The sequence below is a fragment of the Hemicordylus capensis genome, chromosome 9, assembly GCF_027244095.1.
Source record: "Hemicordylus capensis ecotype Gifberg chromosome 9, rHemCap1.1.pri, whole genome shotgun sequence".
Taxonomy (NCBI): Eukaryota; Metazoa; Chordata; class Lepidosauria; order Squamata; family Cordylidae; genus Hemicordylus; species Hemicordylus capensis.
In genome coordinates this window covers 16,875,870-16,897,166 of record NC_069665.1, presented here as the reverse complement: position 1 = coordinate 16,897,166, position 21,297 = coordinate 16,875,870, and the positions used below count along the sequence as shown (strand labels likewise).

Genomic DNA, 21,297 nt, shown 5'->3' with positions numbered 1-21,297 from the left:
AGAAGCTTAGTAGCTTGTGTCATGTCAGTCTGTTCCAAAATTATTTTTACTGACTGGGCAAAATCGTAGAGAATTGCCAAAGCGTACAAGAGCAGGCCTGCAGCATTTGTCTAGAGGTTCTGCTATGGTTCACAAAAGCTGAGACATGGATTTCATTCCTCCATTCCACTATTTGAAAGGGCTACAGCAGCTGCTGCTGCGATGTGAGCATTTGAACAAACCACTGGATTGGTGCATGAAGAATAGAACAAGCCAACTGGGATTGCAGGGGAGGGGCTTCATTTTATTACTCTGCAACTAATAAACTTAAGTCCTGCCCCTGGAGCATGTGATGAGGATAACCCGTAGAGATGGCCTTGACTCCAGCAACCGAGAAGGCATCATCTCATACTGCGCGGGAGATGGCAATGGTAAACCCCTCCTACCAAAGACAATCACAGGGCTCTGTGGTCCCCAGGAGTAGACACTGACTTGATGGCACACTTTAACTTTAATGAGACCCTGTTCCAGGTTCCATCCTCTCCTGAGTAAGGCTATCTTCTATTAGAAGCAGTGACTTCTCTCTTGTGTCCCCAGAGTTATTTGTCTTCTTCCATAGCCTCTTCCAATTGAGATGCTTATTTCACCATGCCTTTTGGAACTGGAAGATGTTTTTATTGCTAATTTTTCTATTTTTATTTACACTTACTGACATTTATTTTAACTGGAATATTTTGTATTTTCACACAGCCTTACAAACTCATGTTGAAAGATAGTTTATGAATGCTGTAAATATAACATAGAATCAAAATGGTGACCTGTATTGGAGTACACAGGGATTCATTCTTGGTTTACTTCTATTTTGTTAGATACCAATGTAGATTTATGCAGACAATGGTTTTGTTAAAGGTATTTATGCTCTTAGATAATTATTTTGCATACAGGTATTTATCCATTGATCTGGTTGTAAGAGAGTTAGAGATCTCAGATACTTAATACATCCAGATTCTGGGTCCTAGATCAGAACAGGGTAGAGGTGAATCCTGGAAGGAAGAAGCCTGGCAAACAATTGGCTGAAACATAAGGGCCCCAATTCAGCTATGTTTAGTCATGACTAAGTTCCACTGAATACAATGGAATAGAATGCAAGTCATGACTCACTTGTTCCATTGGTGTAAATGGGGTTTAGTCATGACTAACCTTAGCTGGATTGGAGCCTAGAAATGCAGAACTTTGGTCAACCACAAGGCCTATCGAGAACCTATCTACACTGTGGAGTCAGTCCCTCACCCCCACAGAACCTTGGTAACTAATGTTGTGAGGGAGGCTGGGAAAGATTCTTTGGGAGAAGCCATCTCTTCTAAGAGTCTGATCTGAATGCATGTCAAAGTGTTGCACATGGGTGGTATTCAGAAGTGGGTTGAGGGGCGCATTAAAGCCTACACCGCTATCCAGCCATGGCATGGCCACAGAGACATGTCCAGTGGCTGCCTGGACAGGGGGTTGCTCCAGCACACAATAGACTTGTTCATATGATTGCCAGCAGGGTGGGAGAAGCGTACAGCCCGGGAGGCAGAGCAGGGCAAGTTCCTGATTTTTGGTCATGGGCGTCCAAAAACCGAGGTAGGAGGAGGGGAGTGTGACTGTATGGGAGGCAGCAGCTGGGTCGGATGGCTTTTCCAGTTAGGGTAGGATGCTTCTCCTAGCCTGCCAGTGGTCATGTGAATGAGCCTAATCTTATTTAAAAGAATGAGCCTGTACAGCAGGGTTTCTCAACGTGTGGGTCCCCAGATGTTATTAGACTTCAGCTCCCATAATCCCCAGCCCCAGTGGCCTTTGGGTGGGAATTATGGGAGTTGAAGTCCAATTACATCTGGGGACCCACAAGTTGAGAATCCCTGCTGTAAAGAGAGCTTGGCTGTGAAAGCAACATATGGGGGGGGGTAGAGTGCATGACATCAACACATGTCCCCTTCCAAATGGCACGGGGGGTTTGAATCACTGGTTAAATGCCCAAAGAGAAGTTGTGTCCCCTCTGGTTTCCAGTAGGGATGTGCACAAACTGGTTTGTGCATTCCTGGGAGGCGGGGGGCTTTAAGGGGCCGGGTGGGTGCCCTTCCCTGCCCCGCTGCTTTCCCCCTGCCGGTGCTCTCCCCAAAACCGCTGATGTGGGGCTGCTGCGTTTCTCCTTGCAGCCCTGGTCAGCGTCGTACCAGAAATGGTCGACACATGTGCACATGGCATGCACGTGCCTGTGCGTTGGCCACTTCTGGTACAATTCTGACCAGGGTGCAAGGAGGTATGCTGCAGCCCCACACCAGCAGCGGAAAAGCAGCGGAGCAGGTAAGGGCACCCTCCCTATCCCTTAAAGGCCCCCCCCCCACCTCCAAACTGGCTCAGACTTTCGAACCGGTTCGTCACTCCACAAAAGGGGCGCCAAGCCGGTGTTTCCCGTCAACCAACAACATGCCTGAATCCTCTTTGAACTCTCCTGTGCTGCCAGGGGTCGGCGGCTGCAAGCCAGGCAGGTCAGCTAGGGGCTGCTGAGAAGGCCCGGGCTGCCCCCTTGCAAATATCTTGCATTATGCACACTTGGACTTGCCAAGACAGAAGGGCAGCTCCGGAGCAGGAACCAAGATGTTGCTAAAAACCAGCTCATAATTCTCAGGCAGGACTTGAGGATTCTGTTCCATGATCTCTAGCACACTATTGCGGATTTCTTTCGAGACGTCTCCGCGCAGTTCTAGGAGCATGGAAATGTGGTCATCGCTGAGGAGAGAACAGATCGAAAGCATGTTACCATCCCCTTGACCTCCTGCTACCAACTCTCCAGAAGCCAGCGGAAGGCCTGCTTATGTGGACCGGCATCTTTATATAGAGACAGCCCATCTGCGGCTTCTTCTGTCTCCTTCCTCTGGAGGGAAGAGCCAAGGCTATATCATGAATTGACGGGGGCCGGAAGAGAATGCAGGACAACAGACAGGCTCCTTCTGAGGGGCTGACATCTTTACTATCAGCCCGGCCAAGTTCAGCTGCATAGCTAATAACTTACATTTCTGATGAATTTTAATTGCAGGGTTTAAATATGATCTCTCTCTCTCTCTCCCTCCCTCCCCTTGCAATAGGAATAATAGTGCTAAGGCGAGAGACATCCATGGAGACTGCGCTACTATTCTGTTCTTTCCCCAAATAATTGGATTCTCTGCAGTCTACAGAAGACACAGAGGTGCACCTAGGTAATTTTGGAACCAGACCTTTGGAGGGTCCCCCTCCCCTGCAAATTAAGCATCATCATGCTTGGCTGGGTGACCAAACCACCTGGGACAGACTAAAGAGGATTTGGGGCCCTCCAAGGGCTGTGGATGCCCTGGACCTCGGCCCCGAAGTCCAAGGGTAAGGGCGCCTCTACACAGACAAGCATGGGAAAAACACAATTCCGTCAAGGTATGTTATGTTCACAGCATCATATAGATGCCCTGCAAAAATGCATGAAGGAACAGCAGCTATGCTGAAGCAAACACGTTGTCTGGAAGAAGGCCCCTGCTTCTAAGTGGAGCACTTTTACCCTCACAGGCTGAAAACAAGCATTGTAAAATGCATTCTCTATAAAACTAGCAGGCACTAGAAAGCATCAAAGACACCTGCTAACACTCACACTAGGAAACATCGGTTGCCATTGTGTTCCTCTCCTTCACATGCAACCGTGATCAAATGGACAACTCTCTACTGTTCAGGGCTTTCTCCTCCTTTCCTCCCCATAGATCCCAAGCTGCACACCTCCCTCTTCCTCCACTTGCTTCCAATATAACTTGTCAACACAGGTGGGGAGGGGAGGGGGAGGGAAGAGACCAGAGGGGTTTTTTTATTTTTATTATTTTTCCACCGGGGTTCTTTTGTGCATTCCTCTTTTAAGCTGCTACTTTAGCCAGAAACACATACTAGTGCAGCTGAGCAGATTTCTGAATCCAACCCTTTCTCGTGCACTTTTGCTGAAGAGGAAGCTCATTGAACTAGCTCATTTACTTCTTTGAATGGGGACCACTGAACTATGGCCCCATCCATGCTTCTTTAAATTCATCTTCCACACTCTTTTTGCTTTCTGTGCTTCCAACTTAGCAGCAAAATTCAAACTCAAGGGTGCAAGACATTACCTGTGGCTTCTTGTTTGAAATGTGGATGCCCTTACCTGATGTCAGGGTATTTTGTCACAAATCCTAGCACTTCCAGGCTGAGCATGGATGGGTCCTTGAGGCTGATTAGCTCCTGCAGGTCATCAATCACTTTGAGAGTCTGCTCATTCTCCGCCAGGCCCTGGTGAAGGAAGCAAGAGGCCGTTCAAGTAGCACACACACAAAACACCCGTGCCCATGCCCTTTTGAGCAGGCCTTTTTGCAGTCTGCTTCCCTCGCAAAGCCAGTCTGACTTTCACCAGTGATCCCCAGCCTTTGCCAGCCCCTTCTTGGGAATATGTATAAGCAAGCGAGGGGGGCTGCTTCCCTTTCTCACCAGGGTGCAGAAGAGCTCCTTCAGTTGTGAGGCATCCTGCAGCATCCGCCTGGCCATCTGGCCCCGCTGCTCTGCATTCTGACACACCATCCTTTTCTGCAAGAGGGCCCTCACGTACTGACTCATGACCAAGTGCTCAGACTCCGACAGAAGGTACTGGACATCAGTGGGGAAAGACTTGGCTTTAGTCATCCTGGTCACTCCTAGTGGGAGCTGACTGCACTGAGACGAAGGGCAGAAATGCAGTGTGTGTGTGTGTGTGTTTGTGCATGTACATGTGAGTCCGTCCAGCCAGGAACTGATGTAGTGTCTTCTGCAGCTAAAGCTAGGTCTATCTACAGCTTGAATGATACAAGTCACACGTGTATACAGCTATGATGTAACCAGCCCTGCTATGGCTCACTTTGCACATTAGTGTTGTTTTTTTAAATGTACAGTGGTCCCTCGACTTACGAAGTTAATCCGTTCCGAATGCATGTTCGGAGGTCGAAAATTTCGTAAGTCGAAAAGCGCACCCACGGAGGTTTAAAAAAAATCGTAAGTCGAGGAAACCGCATCTAAAAATTTGTAAGTCGAGGAAACCGCATCTAAAAATTTGTAAGTCGAGGAAACCGCATCTAAAAATTTGTAAGTCGAGGAAACCGCATCTAAAAATTCGTAAGTCGCATCTAAAAATTCGTAAGCCGCATCTAAAAATTCGTAAGTCGAGGAAACCGCATCTAAACCGCCAACGGTTTCCGTTCGTAGCTCGAAAAATTCGTAAGCGTGCGGCCATTTTTGTCGTTCGTAAGTCGAAAACATCGGATGTCGAGTAGTTTGTAAGTCGAGGGTCCACTGTATGCTGAAGTGTACGCCTAAAAATGTCACGTATGGATGAGACAAGCACACGTCTTGTATCGGTACCCATATCAGAGGGTCAAGACTGGCTGCAGCTTCCTGTTAAATGTATGTCCAGGGCAAACCCTGGTTTGCTGCCACATACTAGGGCAGTTCACACAACCATAAACGGGACAGGAAACGAGTCCTGCTCAGTTTCAGGAATTGGGCGCACTCCTGTTTTGCACTTATATGTTTAGATAAAAACAAGGTAGGGGGCGGGGAAGCATGATCATCTGTCAAGCCTCAGCTGGGTAGGGTGATTTCCCCACTGACTGACTTGGTGTAAGGCAGCTTCCTGTGTTCGGCATTCTCCATCTTGGTGGATCTGGGTGGGATATCATTTCCACCCTCCCTTGCACTGGGGAGATCTGAAGACAATACAGAGGGAGGAGCACATGCTCTGAAGCCTGATTCTAGCCAGCCAGCAGCTCGAGAAGGTCCTTCCCACCACCCTCACCTCCCGCTGTGGGAGGACCTTACCTTGCTGATTGGTTTGTGAGCTTTGCAGAAGCTTCTCACATGCTTGACTGTCACCTCACATACGCCAGTCATCAGCTGGGATTCAGACAGCCATCGACGGGAGGGCAGCTGTGCGAACGAAGGCTGGAACAGAACAGAAGCTTTACTGGCTTATTGTCTGGCCACCCTTCCTCCCAGAAGGAAGCCCAAAGCAGCTTCCAAGACAGCAATGAAAACAGAGGAGGGCTTCATAGATGATGGCACAGTGAATACATACCACCCTGTAGTATACAATCAGAAAGAGATAGATACAGAACGCTGTACACAGATATTTAGCCTAAGAAAGCCTGTTCAAATGAGTTGTGGTGTAGTGGTTAGAGTGCTGGACTAGGATTGGGGAGACCCGAGTTCAAATCCCCATTCAGCCATGATACTCGCTGGGTGACTCTGGGCCAGTCACTTGTCTCTCAGCCTAACCTACTTCACAGGGTTGTTGTGAGGAGAAACCTAAGTATGTAGTACACCGCTCTGGGCTCCTTGGAGGAAGAGCGGGATATAAAATGTAAAATAATAAATAATAATTAAGCATTTGCAGAGCCAGGCACTGGTGAATGGTCTTTGGGTAGAAATTCTATGATTTGTGGAGCCAGGGCAGACAATAGCCACAGCTTTCGCCCATGCACCTGTTGGAGATGAAGTTCCAATGCATCGACCTTTTGCACCAACTATCCTAATGAACAGTAGGGGCATTGGGAGTGGAGGTAGTGAGTGAGGGTCTCCTTACCTGTCCCTGCTTGCCTCTGTTCTATGACCCCTGCCTTGACTCCTCAGGTACTTCCTGTAGTGAGTCCGTCCTCTTCCTTTCTTCCTAGAGAGAAGATGAAAACATCTCTCTCTCTCCCTACCTATTCATTATGTAGCGGATAGATAGGTCTTTCCTGTCTCAAATGTACTTCACCAATAAATCAAAGAACACACATGGAGATTGTTGTACAATCTAAATATTATCTCCATGTGTGTTCTTTAAATAGCTGCAACAACTAAACTCTACACTCTACTCTGTAACTGGAGTGGGTAGCGAGCTTATCTCGTTGGCGCTTTGCTAAATAATCACAATCCCCCAACAGCACCTTCATCAAGAGGCTGCCTAAGGCCAGCTGTAGCTTCCAAATGATCCATAAGGGCAGCCCCGTGAAGGGTACATCAAGACTTCAGAGAAAGGAATCTCTGCTCCATTTGTTGTAGGCGGTGTTTGGTTTCTACTAGGAGTGGGTTGGTACCTGCAGATCTGCGAGCATCTCCTCCAGCAGCAGCCGGCCTGCCTTCTTCTGGGCTTTCTCCAGGGCAGCATTCAAAGCGAGTGGCATCTTGCTGGACTCCGAGGGTGACATGTCATTGACATAGAGGGCTGAGATGGAGGTGCTACCAGTGGAGAGAAGAGAAACTGCTAGCAAGAGTGTCCCGGGTGTGGGACGACAGCCCTGGAAAGAGAGGCACATAAGAGGTGCCAGTCACAGGTCTGGTGGGTACCTGAGAGTCAGACAGTTGTTGAGGGTTGCCAGCAAGTAGGGTGTGTAGCACGTGGATGCAGCAGGCTCTTGTTGATGTTCATTGCTAAATTCTACCAGCTTGTCATACAGGCTGTAGAGAAACAGAGTACGTGTCAATGCGCTTTGCTCACCTGGTAAGCCTGAAACATGGTATGAGCAGAACAGTGCAGGGCCAGGAGATGGTAAAGTAATGTTGGGATTGCATCGGCATCAGACTTCTAACCTAGAGATTGATCACATTGATGCAAAGCTGCCACTAAGTGGACTAGGAATATAGGAACATAGGAAGCTGCCTTCTACTGAGTAAGGCCATTGGTCCATCTAGCTCAGTATCGCTTCTCCAAGGTTGTGGGCAGGAGCCTCTCTCAGCCCTATCTGGAGATGCTGCCAGGGAGGGAACTTGGAACCTTCTGCTCTTCCCAGAGCGGCTCCATCCCCTGAGGGGAAGATCTTACAGCGCTCACATGTTGTCTCCCATTCAAATGAAAACCAGGGAAGGCCCCGCTTAGCAAAGAGGATAATTCATGCTTGCTACCACAAGACCAGATCTCCTCCCTGAATGATGATGGGACTGTGCTCAACTGATTCAGCATGAGTTCAGCTAGGCATAACTCTGCTCAACCTTCTTGGCCAGAATGTAAAAATGTAAAATGAATGTAAAAATGAAAGAACACGAGAAGAGCCCTGCTGGATCAGGCCCAAGGCCTATCTAGTCGAGCATCCTGTTTCCCACAGTGGTCCACCAGATGCCCCTGCAGAGCTCACAAGCTGGAGAACGGAGCATTGGTTTCACTGACCGTGAAGGCTTCTTGTTGTTGCTGGGACCGAGGACGCCTCCGGGTTATCCTTCCCGTAAGCTCCAAGGCAGGACAGTTGATTGCATAGAAATAAAAAGCTACACCTACTTGAAGCTGAAGGGGATAACCCCGCCCAGTTCTTTTCTGTCCTCGTAAGCTCCAGGCAGCGATTTTTTCCTACTTTCATATCTTTGCTAATTCTGATTGTTTCCTTACTGATTGCTCCTTTCTGATTCCCTTCTCTTCTTACCTTGAATATGGTGTAACTAACCCAATCAACTGTCCTGCCTCGGAGCTTACGGGAAGGATAACCCAGAGGTGTCCTCCTTGGTCCCAGCAACAGAGAAGAAGGCATGCCCCTGCTCCTAATGTTGCTCCCTTGAAACTCTGCCCCATTTCCAAGTCCACTGAGAGACGATCTTTTCCGTATGAGAATGCAGCATCAGGAATAGGGTGGGGTGGAAGACTGCCTTCTATGGGGGCCCAGAAAAGATGGGAAAAACCAAATCAGGGCGTGGAAGTGGTGACTAAGATTCGAATAGGAACCAAACAGCTGGTAATGGGTGTTCTCCGTCCTGTGGCTGGACCAGAAGGCCTTTTTCCTGCCTTATTGAAGAGGAGTGAGCAGCTCTATTGTGGCCCTCATCTTCCGGAGCTCTTCTCAGATTCACCTTCACCACAGTGTCACCACAGATCTCCTAAGTGTGCTTCCGTACTTCCTGTGTTGTGACACTGCAGTCCCTGTGCTGACAGCAAGGTGTTATTTCCGATGCCTTACTTCAGATTTTATCTTTGTGATTTAAGTGCTACAACGCTGCAAGCCTGTTGCAGGAAAAGAGCTGTATTTCCCTGCTGCAGTTGCTTGAGATTCTGGGGATCATTTTCAATACGATCCTGCCCAGTTGAAGCATTTTACTGCTGTTCTGGGATGTCACCTGGAAAGCGCCCGAGGAGAGTTAAGAACCCCCAGGGGAATAACTGACCTGCCCAGAACCGCCTCCAGCTCTCTCAGAGTCATGCTGCAGACTTTCTGCCGGAGAGTGTCTGAGATGAGAGATGCCGCTCGAATGTTCTCATCCAGCATCTGGGGCAGACACAAAAAGGAGAGGGATACAGTGTGGGGAGTGTGGCTTTTCTCCTGCAGCTGGAGGACATGCAGAATAGAAATCAGCCAGGCCTCTTCAGTGTAAGCCTTTCCTCACCACAGTCTTTCTCACCTTCATGACAATGATGGGCAAACTGGTCTGGAAGCAGCCTTGGGAGTCTACTTCGGGCTCCTTATCACTAAACCACTCTTTAAACTCTATCTCCAGTGTCTTCTGCATCCACTGAGCAATGTTGGCCTAGAGGGACAAATCAGAGTAATGGAACTTGGTCCCAGGGAGTAAAACTGAACTGGAGCACCAAAAAAGGGCTTGGAGCAACCCCCCCCATAAGCAATAAACCTCTTCATTGGTTTTGAACCTAAGCCAGAACCAAAGCCCCAAATCATGTACAAGTTAACTGGTTCAGAATAAGGGCTTCAGTAATAAAGGACTCTGCTTAACAATAGCATAATTCCTGTTTTGTTTTCCTGTTTTTATCCTGTTGTGTATCTATACTTTTTAAAAACCTGTTTAAAAAATTCAAAAATAAACAGTTACAAATGCATATTTTTTTCCTTAAGTGAAATAGCTCACATTGTATTCATTTTATTGGGTGAGATTGCAGGCAAAAGAGTTCAATCTTACTCTGCTTGAAATGTATCTAAACCAATTCAAAGTCTCTGAATCAGTTACTGAACCACTTTTTAAAGTTAGTGACTTTAAAAAGTTAGTAAACCGGAACTGAACACAGAGTTTTAAGAGAGTGATGAGCCTGAACTGAAATTAAACACCAGTTTTTAATAGCTCAACTCCCTGCTTGTTCCTCTTGGGTAAAGGCTAATGAGCCTCCTTCTTCACAAAGTGCAAGCACTTGCCACACTCCAGCTGCGTCCACTCATTTGTCTGGTTCTTTTTGCCTGTACATTAAGAGTGTCTCCTTAGAGAGGCAGCTGCTATACAGTTGCTGTACATCCTCTCCAGCCCTGACTTTTCTGAACACTCACCATCTTCTGTCCTGGTTTCCATTTATCTCTATTGCTGTCAAGAAACAACCAGAGCTACACCTCTACACAGCAGAAATTAGAGATACTAGGAGCAAAACTACACAGGACTACACACAAATGAACGTAATGCATAGCAACAGCTGCTTTTTCTGGACGGACCCATTTTGAACAGGGGTGTGGAAGATGGGGAGAGAATACGGAATCCTTTCCCTACCAGGCATTTTCCCGCTCCAGATTGTGACTCCTTTCGTTAACACACACACCACCACCACCGGTCCCTCTAATTTTTTTCATCTCTGTGCGGAATGAGTTTTGTTCTGGGCGGCAGTATCAAGGCACTGTGTGCTCACATGCATTCAGAGTGGGGCCTTCCTAATTCAACCTGAGTGGGACCTAAAATGAACTGAGCAGACATCAGAAAACTTGTGAGCGCGTGCACAACTTAGAGGGAACAGTGACTACCACCCAGGTTTTTAGGCCAACTAAGAAATCCAAGGACACCAGGGCTCAATGTCTGCTCATTTTGATCCCTAGGGACCTGATTCCAGCCCTCATGGCACTCACCTGCACTTTCCCCACATAGGTCTCCTCCAGGTGGTCTACAGTGTCTGTGGGAAGCAGAGGGCCCAGGGTGGAGGCATCCACTTCAGGCAGAAGGCTTGGGTGTGTCATCACTTCTGGGCTGTGGAAACACAAGGCATTTCAACATCAAACACACGTGCATGTTCAATGCCCACCCACAGCTTGCACACATTTGGCTGCTCCATATCGCCATAACTTATAGGAACAGAGACAGTATTCTTGTACTCCAGTAGAGAAGGCAATGCAACCCGTGTTCTCTGTAACAGGAATTCCCAGATGTTGTCGACTCCTATAATCCCCAAGGCCATTGCAGCTGGGGGTGATGGGTATTATAGTCAACAACATCTGAGAATTCCTGTTAAAGGGAACATCAAATGCAAGTCATGGTTCCTGTATGAACAAATGTGAACTCTGGACCAAGATGACCTCCAGAACTAAATCCAGTTTCAGTGCCGGGACTGAGCTTTGGAACAAAAAAGGTAAAGTGTGCCGTCAAGTCAATTTCAACTCCTGGTGCCCACAGAGCCCTGTGAGTTTTTTTCACAGAATACAGGAGGGGTTTACCGTTGCCTCCTTCTGCACAGTATAAGAGGATGCATCTTCCTATATTGCAGCTGCCCCATAGAGTAGCAGCGGGGATTCAAACCGGCAACTTCCTGCTTGTTAGTCAAGCATTTCCCTGCTGCACCACTTAAGATGGCTGTCTGAACATGTAGAGAGCTTTTCCCCCAGCTAGTCCCCCAAATTTGAGATACCGCTTCCACACCAGAGATACAGTCTCTGGCAGGGGCGTAGCTAGCCCCGCCCCCTGCGTCTGACATCAGATGCAGGGGATAGCCACGCCCCCACATCTGACGTCAGCCTTGAGGCTCCGTTCGGGAGTTGCTGCTGCTTGCCATTTTTAACTGCTGAAGGGGCCGCGCGGCCCCTTCGGCAGTTAGACGAAGCCTGGTGCTGTGTTGCGAACGCAGCACCAATCTTAGCTCCTGAAGGGGCCGTGGCTAGTTAGGCTGGTGCTGCGTTCACAGCGCCAGCCAGGAGCAAGTCTTCCCTATCTTTGCAGGGAAGAGCCGCTCCGTGTGGCCCCCGCTCGGGAGCTAAACTTCCGCCCCCGCGTCTGACGTCAGACGCAGGGGGCGTGTCGGGGCTGCTCTCGCCGGCCCCTGATTGGTCAGCGGCCCGGGTTCTTTGAACCCCTTGGCCCAATGGTGGCTCCGCCCCTGGTCTCTGGGTAGGCTTGAGCCCAATTCCTCTCTTTCAAAAAACAAAAATTAATGATAACTCCTGCCCTTTTCCCTGCGACTCATAATACCCACCGGCAGCGGAACAGACCTGGGGTAGACATGGATTGTCCAGTGAAGGAGAGCAAAGATCTCCTGCTTGTCCAGGTCCCAAGTGAGGATGTGATGCAAGTGGTTGGTGAGGCCCTGATGATACATGGCAACGAAGGCTGAGATGATGTTGTAGTGAGGTGGGCAGCATTGGGCCATCAGATCTTTCACGACGCACAGATCAGCCAGGATGCTGCTCTGCAAAGAAGCCAAGTGCCTGGGGAGATGCTGCACCAGGTTGGGCACAGCCTGAAAACGAGCAGCGACTATGGTGTCTTGGATGACCTGGAAGAACTTCTTCCTCCAGCATTTGGGGCGCCCTGAAGGGAGGAAGCCCGGAGGCTGAGCTCTCAGGAGGAGGGCAGCATCGATGCTTTCCTCTCGCTCAATAATGCGCAGAGCAGAAACAAAGAGGGGCGGGTCCTCAGACACCAGCCTCATGCCACTGGCCACGACGTGCCACAGGTGTTGAGCCAGGGCACTGTTCAGACGTGGCAGGCCTCCAAAGTAAGACTCTATGCTGGCCAGGTGCGAGGAGCTGAGCAGGTTGTGGTGATGCAGCTGGGCCAGGATGTCATCCCGTAAGCTCTCCAGGTCCATGAGCCCTGTGTGGGCTTCCAGTAGGTGCTGATGTTGCAGGAGATCAAAGATCTCAGGAAGGAGTTCATGCACTATGCAGCAAAATCAGAGGGAGAAATCGTTAAGGTCTCAAGAGTCTAATCTGTGAAAACTGCTTTGAGAGCTGTCGAAAAATGGTATATAAATACTTCTCCGACTAGTAGTAATCTGGAGAAGGGCACTTTCCAGATTAGCTGCTCAAAAGCGGCTAAATGCCTCGTTCTGGCAAATCACACTCAAAACATAAAACCTGCAGGGGGAGCAGTCTTGCAAAAACTTACAACCCAAAAAAACACACCTTTTTTACGCCAGATTTACGACAAGCTAAAAGATGCACAAAAATGTTAAAATATTCAACATAAAATGGCAATCTCAAAATTAAAAACAGATTAAAAAATTTAAAAAGATGAAAAAGCTTGGGTGAAAAGGTGGGTTTTCAACTGCCATTTAAAAATGGCCAGAGATGGGGAGGATCGTATTTCAGAAGGAAGTGCATTCCACAGTCTCGGGGCAGCGATCGAGATGGCCTGTCTCTGTGTGTCCACCAGCCGAGCTGGCGGCAACTGGAGACGGACCTCTCCAGACGACCTTAATGGGCGGTGGGGCTCATAATGAAGATGTTCTCTGTTAGAGGGAACATGGCTGGGGACCCAACGTGGAGAACCTCTGATCATAAAGTAAACTGTGACATCACCTTGCAATGGGAAAATGGTCTTCTGAATCCACTCTTGGAAAAGAAGTCTTGCCAACAATGCCTCACCTGAGAAAAGTCGGGGCAATGCCTGGGCGACTGAACCCAACTGGGCATACTCCACCGCCACCTCCCGAAGTGACTGCAGGTTCTGGAAAGAGTTGGCATTGGATGCCAGTTCCTGGCACACACTCCCCAGCGCTTGGTGCACATACTGGACATCTGCCATGGCTGAATGTAGCTGCTCCAGGCCCATGCTCACGCCCTCCAAGTAGGACTGTACAGTAGACTGAGAGACAGAGAGAGCAGTGATAGAGTGGCAAAGAGGGCACACTGCATACTTCAGAGCCTTTTAAAAAGGAATCTTGACACGGGGAGGTCTCATTCCTCACAGATCATCAAGGGCTCAACAGAATGAAAGTTTAATGTAATCAGAAATTAATCTTAGCTATACATAACTAGCTACACAACACAAATGAGATTTACTGGTCATATTTTGCAATATAACATTTTTAACTTTGTCCTTTTTCAATGTCGTTTTGAGCGGGGGCAACAGCTGTCACTGAGGGTAGGTTGCCGATTCTGACCAAAGCTATTCCTGGAGCATTCCCAGATGGCAGTTTTACCATGATGAGCCACGGAAGAGCAAGGGTGCATTCACATATCGTCCAGCTTTAAGTCAAAGTCCCTGCTAGCTATCAGGCAGCACTCCATATGCAACTGGGTTTTTAATTGCTCATTGGAGCTTAGCCCCATCTATGTCTGGGGTTAAAAAATCCACGTTGTGCATAGGTTGGGGTTGGTTTTTTTTTTTGCAAATTAGAAATATCCATAACTCCCAATACCTCAGCCCTCTTAATCTCATGGTAACCCCCCCCCCCATCCCAAGTATTTTGTCAAAATATCAAACCATTACATCCTCCCAATTAGCAAGTAGGGATGTGCGTTTCGTTTCGGATACAAAACGTTTTGTGCACAAAACAGGCCGTTTCAGCTGTTTTGTAGCCAAAACAAAACACCCAATGCTTAAAACAGATAATTTTGTAGCCAAAACAAAACATCCCTGTTTCGGATACAAAACGTTTTGTTGTTTCAGCTGTTTTGGAACTCCATTTTGCAATCACAAAAAATCTTTCTCCTTCAGTCTCCATTTTGAGTTTTGACATCTGTTTGAATTTCCAGCCCTTCCAGCCTGCAGATTGGCCAGCCAGTTTGAGATATAAGTAAGTAAGCATGCCTACTTAGAAGTAAGTAGTACCTTGGGTATCAATTAGATTTTCTCCCCAGTAAGTCTGTATAGGCTTGCAACCTTAACTGTAAAGCGCAGTGCATTTTTTGGTCTTACTGCTGCTTTTAATATCTCAAACTTAGTGTAGTCTTCATCTGTTTTCTATAGATATTGTTGTGTGTGTTTTGCTTGAAGCCACCATGAATTCTCCATGCCCCTACTCCTGCTCTTTTCCAGGCAGTTCTAAATCAAATTGCCTAAATGACTCCTAAATCAAAAGAAGTAATTTTTGGGGGTGTTGCATTTTTATGTACTTATCTCAGAATGTAAGTGGTGACCATGAAAGCCTTAATCCCTAGCACCTCCATTCACAGGGTGCCATTCACATTTCCGAAGCCTTGTTTCAAAATTAATCACTGCGCTATAGTGCTATGATGTTGTGTATCCGGTGTTAAAAGGTTGCCGTTTTTTCGGGTTGTTTGTTTTCGTGAGACTGCTTCCCCTGCTGTTTACATTTCAAATGTGATTTGCCTGAACTGAAGCATTTTGCTGCTTTTGAGGAGCTAATTTGGAAAGCACCTAGGCAAAGACTTTTAAATTTGCTTGGACCTTTCAAGATACATTTTTAGATTTGTTTTGATGTTGGAGTTTTGTTTTACTTGAGACTTGTGCTGGTGCTGCTGTTTTAGAAAAGCTGTGCCACTCTCTATATTTTTATGTTTTAAACTGTATGCTACTCTTTGGACAGAAGAGCAGCTTATAAATACTTGCAATAAATAAATAGCTTGACACATTCAGAAATAAAGAATAAAACAACTGACTTGGAAGTAAAGTCTATTGAAATCTATAGTACTTATTTGGAAGCTGGTTCCAGATTGGAGCATATGAATAAACTGACATAGAATGCACTAAGAATGATGTTTTAAATATGTGTTCTGGTTGTTGTTGTTTTTTAATTCTGGCAATGCTGACCAGCTGTTCAGGGAGAACCACTCACCTTTATGCGTGATTGGATGGAACTGTTGCGCTGTATCTCCCGGATCCTATAATACCCAAGACTCTCCAGTTTGTGTGTCTGGTAAAACACCCCAGAAGCCCACTTTAAGGCAGCTCCTCTGGCTAGCTTCTCAGCTTTCTCCACTTCTGGCCACTCCCCATCTAAGACAGAAAAACATATCTAAGCAGCATCTCTTTACTAGACAGGAACATATCTTCCATCCAGCTGCTTCCCTGGCTTGCAGGAAGGAAACAGGAAATGACTGCCTGGGCTTGAATAACCTAAGAGAGATGAGAATAGAAGCAACCAGCATTTTGCTGGAAAGGAAGTCTGGTGTTTAAAAACACAATGCCCTGGAATGGGAGGGCAAATTTGCATTGGCAGATTGATGGCTACACAGGCAAGAAAGAACAGGGTGGGGATGGTCTACAAGAAGGGCTGTATTTTTTTTAGCCATTCTTGGGCACCTCCACCACCAGGCCCAGTTCTCACAAACAGCTGATGAGGTGGTGAACTTGTGTCTGGATGGCACCATAAGCGCCAATATTTCACTGATGAAAATAGGGGCCTGTGAAAGGGTTGCCATATTCTGGCTTTCCAAATCTGGGTGCCTAATTTGCATATTATGCACATTGGCTTGAAAGTCGTTTTTGAGCAGAATAGTGACTGCACATTTTGCTCCATAAGTCCACTTCGACAAGGACTAGAGCTTAGCTTTTTTTTCTCTCTCTTTTTTAATGAAAGCTGAAAGCCGGGTGAATTTGGGTGGGCTAAGTAATCTAGGTGAGATTCTTAAAATCCGTGTGAAAACCGAAATTCCAGGGGGCATGGCAACTCTACCTGTGAATGTGTAGGGGGCATAACCAAGCAACCTGAATGCATAGTTCCATCTGCAAGCATGCCAGAAGTGGAAAGCAGATAATCAAGTACAAGCACAGGAACATAGGAAGCTGCCTTATACTGAGGCAGACCATTGATTCATCTAGCTCAGTATTGTCTACACCAGGGTTTCTCAACGTGTGGGTCACGTTGAGAAATCCTGGTCTACACTGACTGGCAGCGGCTTCTCCAAGGTTGCAGGCAGGAGTCTCTCCCAGCCCTATCTTGGAGATGCCAGGGAGGGAACTTGGAACCTTCTGCATTCAAGTATGTGGATGCTGTTGCCAGAGCGGCCCCATCCCCTAAGGGGGAAATCTTACAGTGCTGACACATGTAGTTTCCCTTTCAAATGCAATCCAGGGTGGACCCTGCTTAGCAAAGGGAATGCTTGCTACCTCAAGCAGTCATACCGTCCAACATGTCGCAGATGAAAATATGGAAACACTTGTGACCAATCATTCTAATTCCAAGTATGACTCCCGACCCACAATTTCACATTGCTGGATTCCACACACCCGGCAAAGTACGCTGCATTGCATTAGTGAAATGCACCCATTTACGTGCATGCACACTGCATCCATCCACCCATTTGAATTTCTGCATATTTTGGTGAGGTAGCTGAATCCTGAAGAATGACAACTCTATCGATTCACATTTTTAAATAAAATTGAATAAGGCATCTTAAGAGAATAAGGTCCATGATATATCAGGGACAGGTCCCAGAAAGGAGGGATTGTCCCTGGTATATAGAGACAGTTGGAGCCTATATGGTATGACTTCTATAGGCCCAATTCTATCATTGTAGGCCCTCTACCGTGAGAGAAATGGAGGCAAGGCCAGCTCCAGGAAGCTTTCCACACCCGGCTTTTAGTTTGCATCTCCTCCGGAATGGAGGTGTGCGTTCACAAATTGGCCAAAATTTACCCCAAAGTCCCTGTGAGCTGTCAGGGAGCACTTCACACACAATTTGAGTTTTTTCATCACACGTCAAGAGTGTAGTCTGATGTATATCTGGAGTTTTTAAAAAATCCACTTTTTGCATCGGTTTTTGGGGACAACTTTGAACTCGTGGTAAAGGCTTGCAGTAAAGCCTGCAGTCTAGGAAAGCTCCAGGTATTAGGTGGGCCTTGGAATCTTGGGTGAGCCCGGCCAGGAATAATCCATGATATTTTACTGCCTGAGGCGAAGGGCAATATTTATTTGTTCATCCCTCCATCCATTCATCATATTTATAAACTACCTAACACATATATGAACCACCTAATGGCACAGCAGGGAAGTAACCTGCCTCGAAGGCAGGAGGCTGTTGGTTTGAATCCCTGCTGGTGAGTTTCCCAGAATATGGAAAACTCCTATATTGGGCAGCAGCGACACAGGAAGGTGCTGAAAGGCATCGTCTCATACTGCGCAGGAGGAGGCAATGGTAAACCCTTCCAGTATTCTACCAAAGAAAACCACATGGCTTTGTGGTTGCCAGGTGTCGATAGCAACTAGAGTTGCCATCTTCAAGCTTCCCAAATCCAGGTGGTCCAATTTGTACATTATGCAAATAATGTGGCAACTAATTTACTTATTTATTTATTTATTTATTTGACAGATTTGTGTACTTTCCCCTCCTTCTCTGCCCTCCCATGTGATCGGATCCAGAGTAAAATCCGGGCAATCCGGGCGGCACATTTGAAATCCATGTAAATCCAGGTGAAATTTAGCAGCCGGGTGGAGGAGCCAAAATCTGGGGGCTACCCTAAATTCTGAGGGACATGGCAACCCTAACACCAACTCAACGGCACAATCTTTCCTTCCTTTAACACATATATGGTGTTAAAGTTTATAAGTCAAGCAATCAGTTTTTAAAAACAACAAAAAAGTTTGTAAGTCAAGCAGTCAGTTTTTAAAAACAACAAAAGTTTATAAGTCAAGCAGTCAGTTTTTAAAAACAACAAAAAAGTTTGTAAGTCAAGCAGTCAGTTTTTAAAAACAACAAAAAAGTTTGTAAGTCAAGCAGTCAGTTTTTAAAAACAACAAAAAAGTTTGTAAGTCAAGCAGTCAGTTTTTAAAAACAAACAAAAAATTACAAAATTGATTTAATAAAAGGCCTCTGAGGAAATATGTGCACATACCCCACTCAGGCCATGTTGCCCTGGCAGAGGGAACTCCTTTTAGAGGAGGCCATCAAACCCAGCAGGGGTGCTCCTCACTTGTATTGTGGGGGGAAGGAAGGAAAGGAGATGTGTGCCCCATTGGGGCAAGGAAGGGGAAATGACCAGCAAGCTGCAGTGGGGTGAGGTGAGGAAGGGCAGTGCCCACTGGCAGCAGGGGGGCCTGGGGGCTGGTGTGTTTGTGTGTGGCGTGGTGGGACCAGAACCTAAGAATGGCCCTGCTGGATCAGGCCCAAGGCCTATCTAGTCCAGCAACACAGTGGCCCACCAGATGCCTCTGGGAAGCCCACAAGCAAGAGCTGAGGACATGCCCTCTCTCCTGCCATTGCTCCCCTGCAAATGGTATTCAGAGTAGAGCGGCCATGCCCCTCAAAATTCCGGGTTTCACCTGGATTTTAAGCATTTCGCCCAGATTGCTTAGCCCACCCAGATTTGCCTGGATTTCAGCTTTCATTAAAAAACAAAAGCTAAGCTAAGCCCTTGTAGAAGTGGAGTTAGGGAGCAAACCGTGCAGACACTATTCTGCTCAAACATTATTTTCAAGCCAGTTTACATAATATGCAAGTTTGGCCCCCGGATTTGGAAAGCCAGAATATGGCAACCCCAATCCAGAGGCACTGTTCCTCTGAGGCTGGAGGTGGCCCATAGACACCAGACTAAAAAGATCATCCCTAGGCCTGGCTCCCTGAGAGTCACTTTACTGCCACCCCATGGACTATGGGCCCAGAGGAGGCCTCGGAGATTTGCAGTGGACCCTGCTGAAGCCCTTGGGTCCTAAGCAACGATGTCAGCCCAGTGAGGATGTCATTCAGCCGGCCTCTTCCCACCCCTAGGCCTGGTCCATAAAAAAATGACCACCCATTGCTCAGCAGAAATCTCCTCCAGTCTGTCTGTTTCATGCTTTCCACAGGGGGTGCTGATAATAAACTCCTAGAGCTGCTGTGACACATTTCAAACATACATTTTCTGGTGAAGGCAGCTAGCCTCTTGACCCTAAAGGCTCTCCGTCCTGTGATTTCATGGTAGTTCCCTGCCACAGCCAGCGGCTGATGCCACCAGACCTGGTCACAAAAGCCCATGCAGCATACACAATGTGGTCCTGCATTTCTTGACCCAACTGGCCCAACACAATTTGGCTCTGCATCTGCCCAATCTCCCAAGGCATTGCTCTGCGGTCTCCTCTCTTGTCTTTAGACTGCAGTTTGTGTCTTTGCTGAGATTATACTCGTCTTCCTGCTGCCTCTGAGTTTCTCTCTGGCTATCTTCCCCTCTTTCTCCAAGAAACCTCCACAAACGCATGGTGCAGGGACAGTGAAACAGCATCTTTTACTTTAGTGACCCCTACCCAGGAGGGGTCAGTTCTCACACACCATCACCCTCCACCCCAGGCAGAACAGCTTATTGGAATCTTGTAGCTCCACTTTCCCATTACCTTTCGGACTGGTGGAATCCTCTTCCTCTGAAGACATGCCCATCGTTTCAGCTGCAGTGCCCAGGTTGAGAGCCTAGGGCTGGGCTGCTCCGAGGAAGCAGAGCCAGCAATAACTGTTTTCGTCAGTGATACCACTCACGGCTCCTCAGGGGCTTGTTCTGTAACACTGCAGATATAATCAGGATGTAGGAACAGGAGGGCGGGGACAACAGCAAAGGCACTGGACAGTTTCATTCTTTGGGAATGCAGAGAACTGCAGCACACAAACACTCAGAATGCACCTAGTGTCCACATCACGTATGCATGCATTTGTAGTGGTTTCATGCACTGTATGGAGTTTGGAAAGTGACCAAACCCTATGCAAACCATCTTTCTTTGCCTGTTACTGCCCTTGCTGTAGAGTCCTGAATGTGGATGCTCTGTGTATCACTGCAGAATGATTTGAATGTTTTTCTTGGAGAAAACCTGTTTATCGTGGGAGTTGATATGGAGTTGGTATGGTATGATAATTATGGTATGGATGCATGTTCAAGTGAGGAATAAGGGTAGAGAAGCAAGATAATCAAAGGAGGAATTAAGAAGCTCAGAGTGTGCTAGACTGGTGGTTCTTAACGTGGGGTGTCCTCCAGATGTTGCTGAATTGCAACTCCCAGAATCCCCAGCCACAATTTATTGTGGCCAGGGATGCTGGGAGTTGTAGTTCAACAACATCTGGAGGACCCCACGTTAAGAACCACTGTGCTAGACTGCTGCTTCTTTTCTGGGACCAAAACCAAGTTTTTCATCCCCCCGCCCCACTTGTTCCCTAGTGCTAAATAGCCAAATAAGGTGCAGTTGCTGCTTGCCTCAACGGAACGGTAATGAATGTAATTTCTAAAATAATAATAATAATATCATAAAATAATAATAATAATAATGATAATAATAATAATAATAATAATAATAATAATTTATTCTACAGGGTCTGTGCAAAAATTGGAATCCAGGGGCCTGTACATGTAACATGAACATGTAACTGTTCACACATTGTGTTCTTCAAAACACGTACAGCATAGCAAGCAGCGCCCTTTGTACCTGTACTTTGCCTTTGAGTACCCAGGTTTACTTTCAAAATGTGCGTA

The 21,297-nt window shown here is 47.1% G+C and overlaps 1 protein-coding gene across 5 annotated transcripts; it reads right to left on the bottom strand.

Annotated features, from left to right (window-relative positions):
* Positions 1–650: 650 nt before the first annotated feature.
* EXOC3L1 (exocyst complex component 3 like 1) lies at positions 651–20,770 on the bottom strand. Of its 5 annotated transcripts, none has more exons than XM_053270431.1 (13): positions 20,177–20,770; positions 15,707–15,867; positions 13,551–13,770; positions 12,174–12,843; positions 10,824–10,941; positions 9,388–9,513; positions 9,154–9,254; positions 7,354–7,464; positions 7,104–7,245; positions 5,845–5,967; positions 4,486–4,641; positions 4,166–4,290; positions 651–2,748 (listed from the first exon to the last, which is right to left on the bottom strand). In XM_053270431.1, exons 1-13 carry the CDS (start codon positions 20,217–20,219, stop codon positions 2,562–2,564), a joined length of 2,283 nt encoding a protein of 760 aa, XP_053126406.1. In that variant the 5' UTR covers positions 20,220–20,770; the 3' UTR covers positions 651–2,561. The 5 variants fall into 5 exon arrangements, with proteins under 5 accessions (XP_053126406.1, XP_053126405.1, XP_053126407.1 ...); XM_053270430.1 differs by lacking the exon at positions 20,177–20,770 and adding an exon at positions 19,706–20,116; XM_053270432.1 differs by lacking the exon at positions 20,177–20,770 and adding an exon at positions 19,603–19,690.
* Positions 20,771–21,297: the final 527 nt, after the last annotated feature.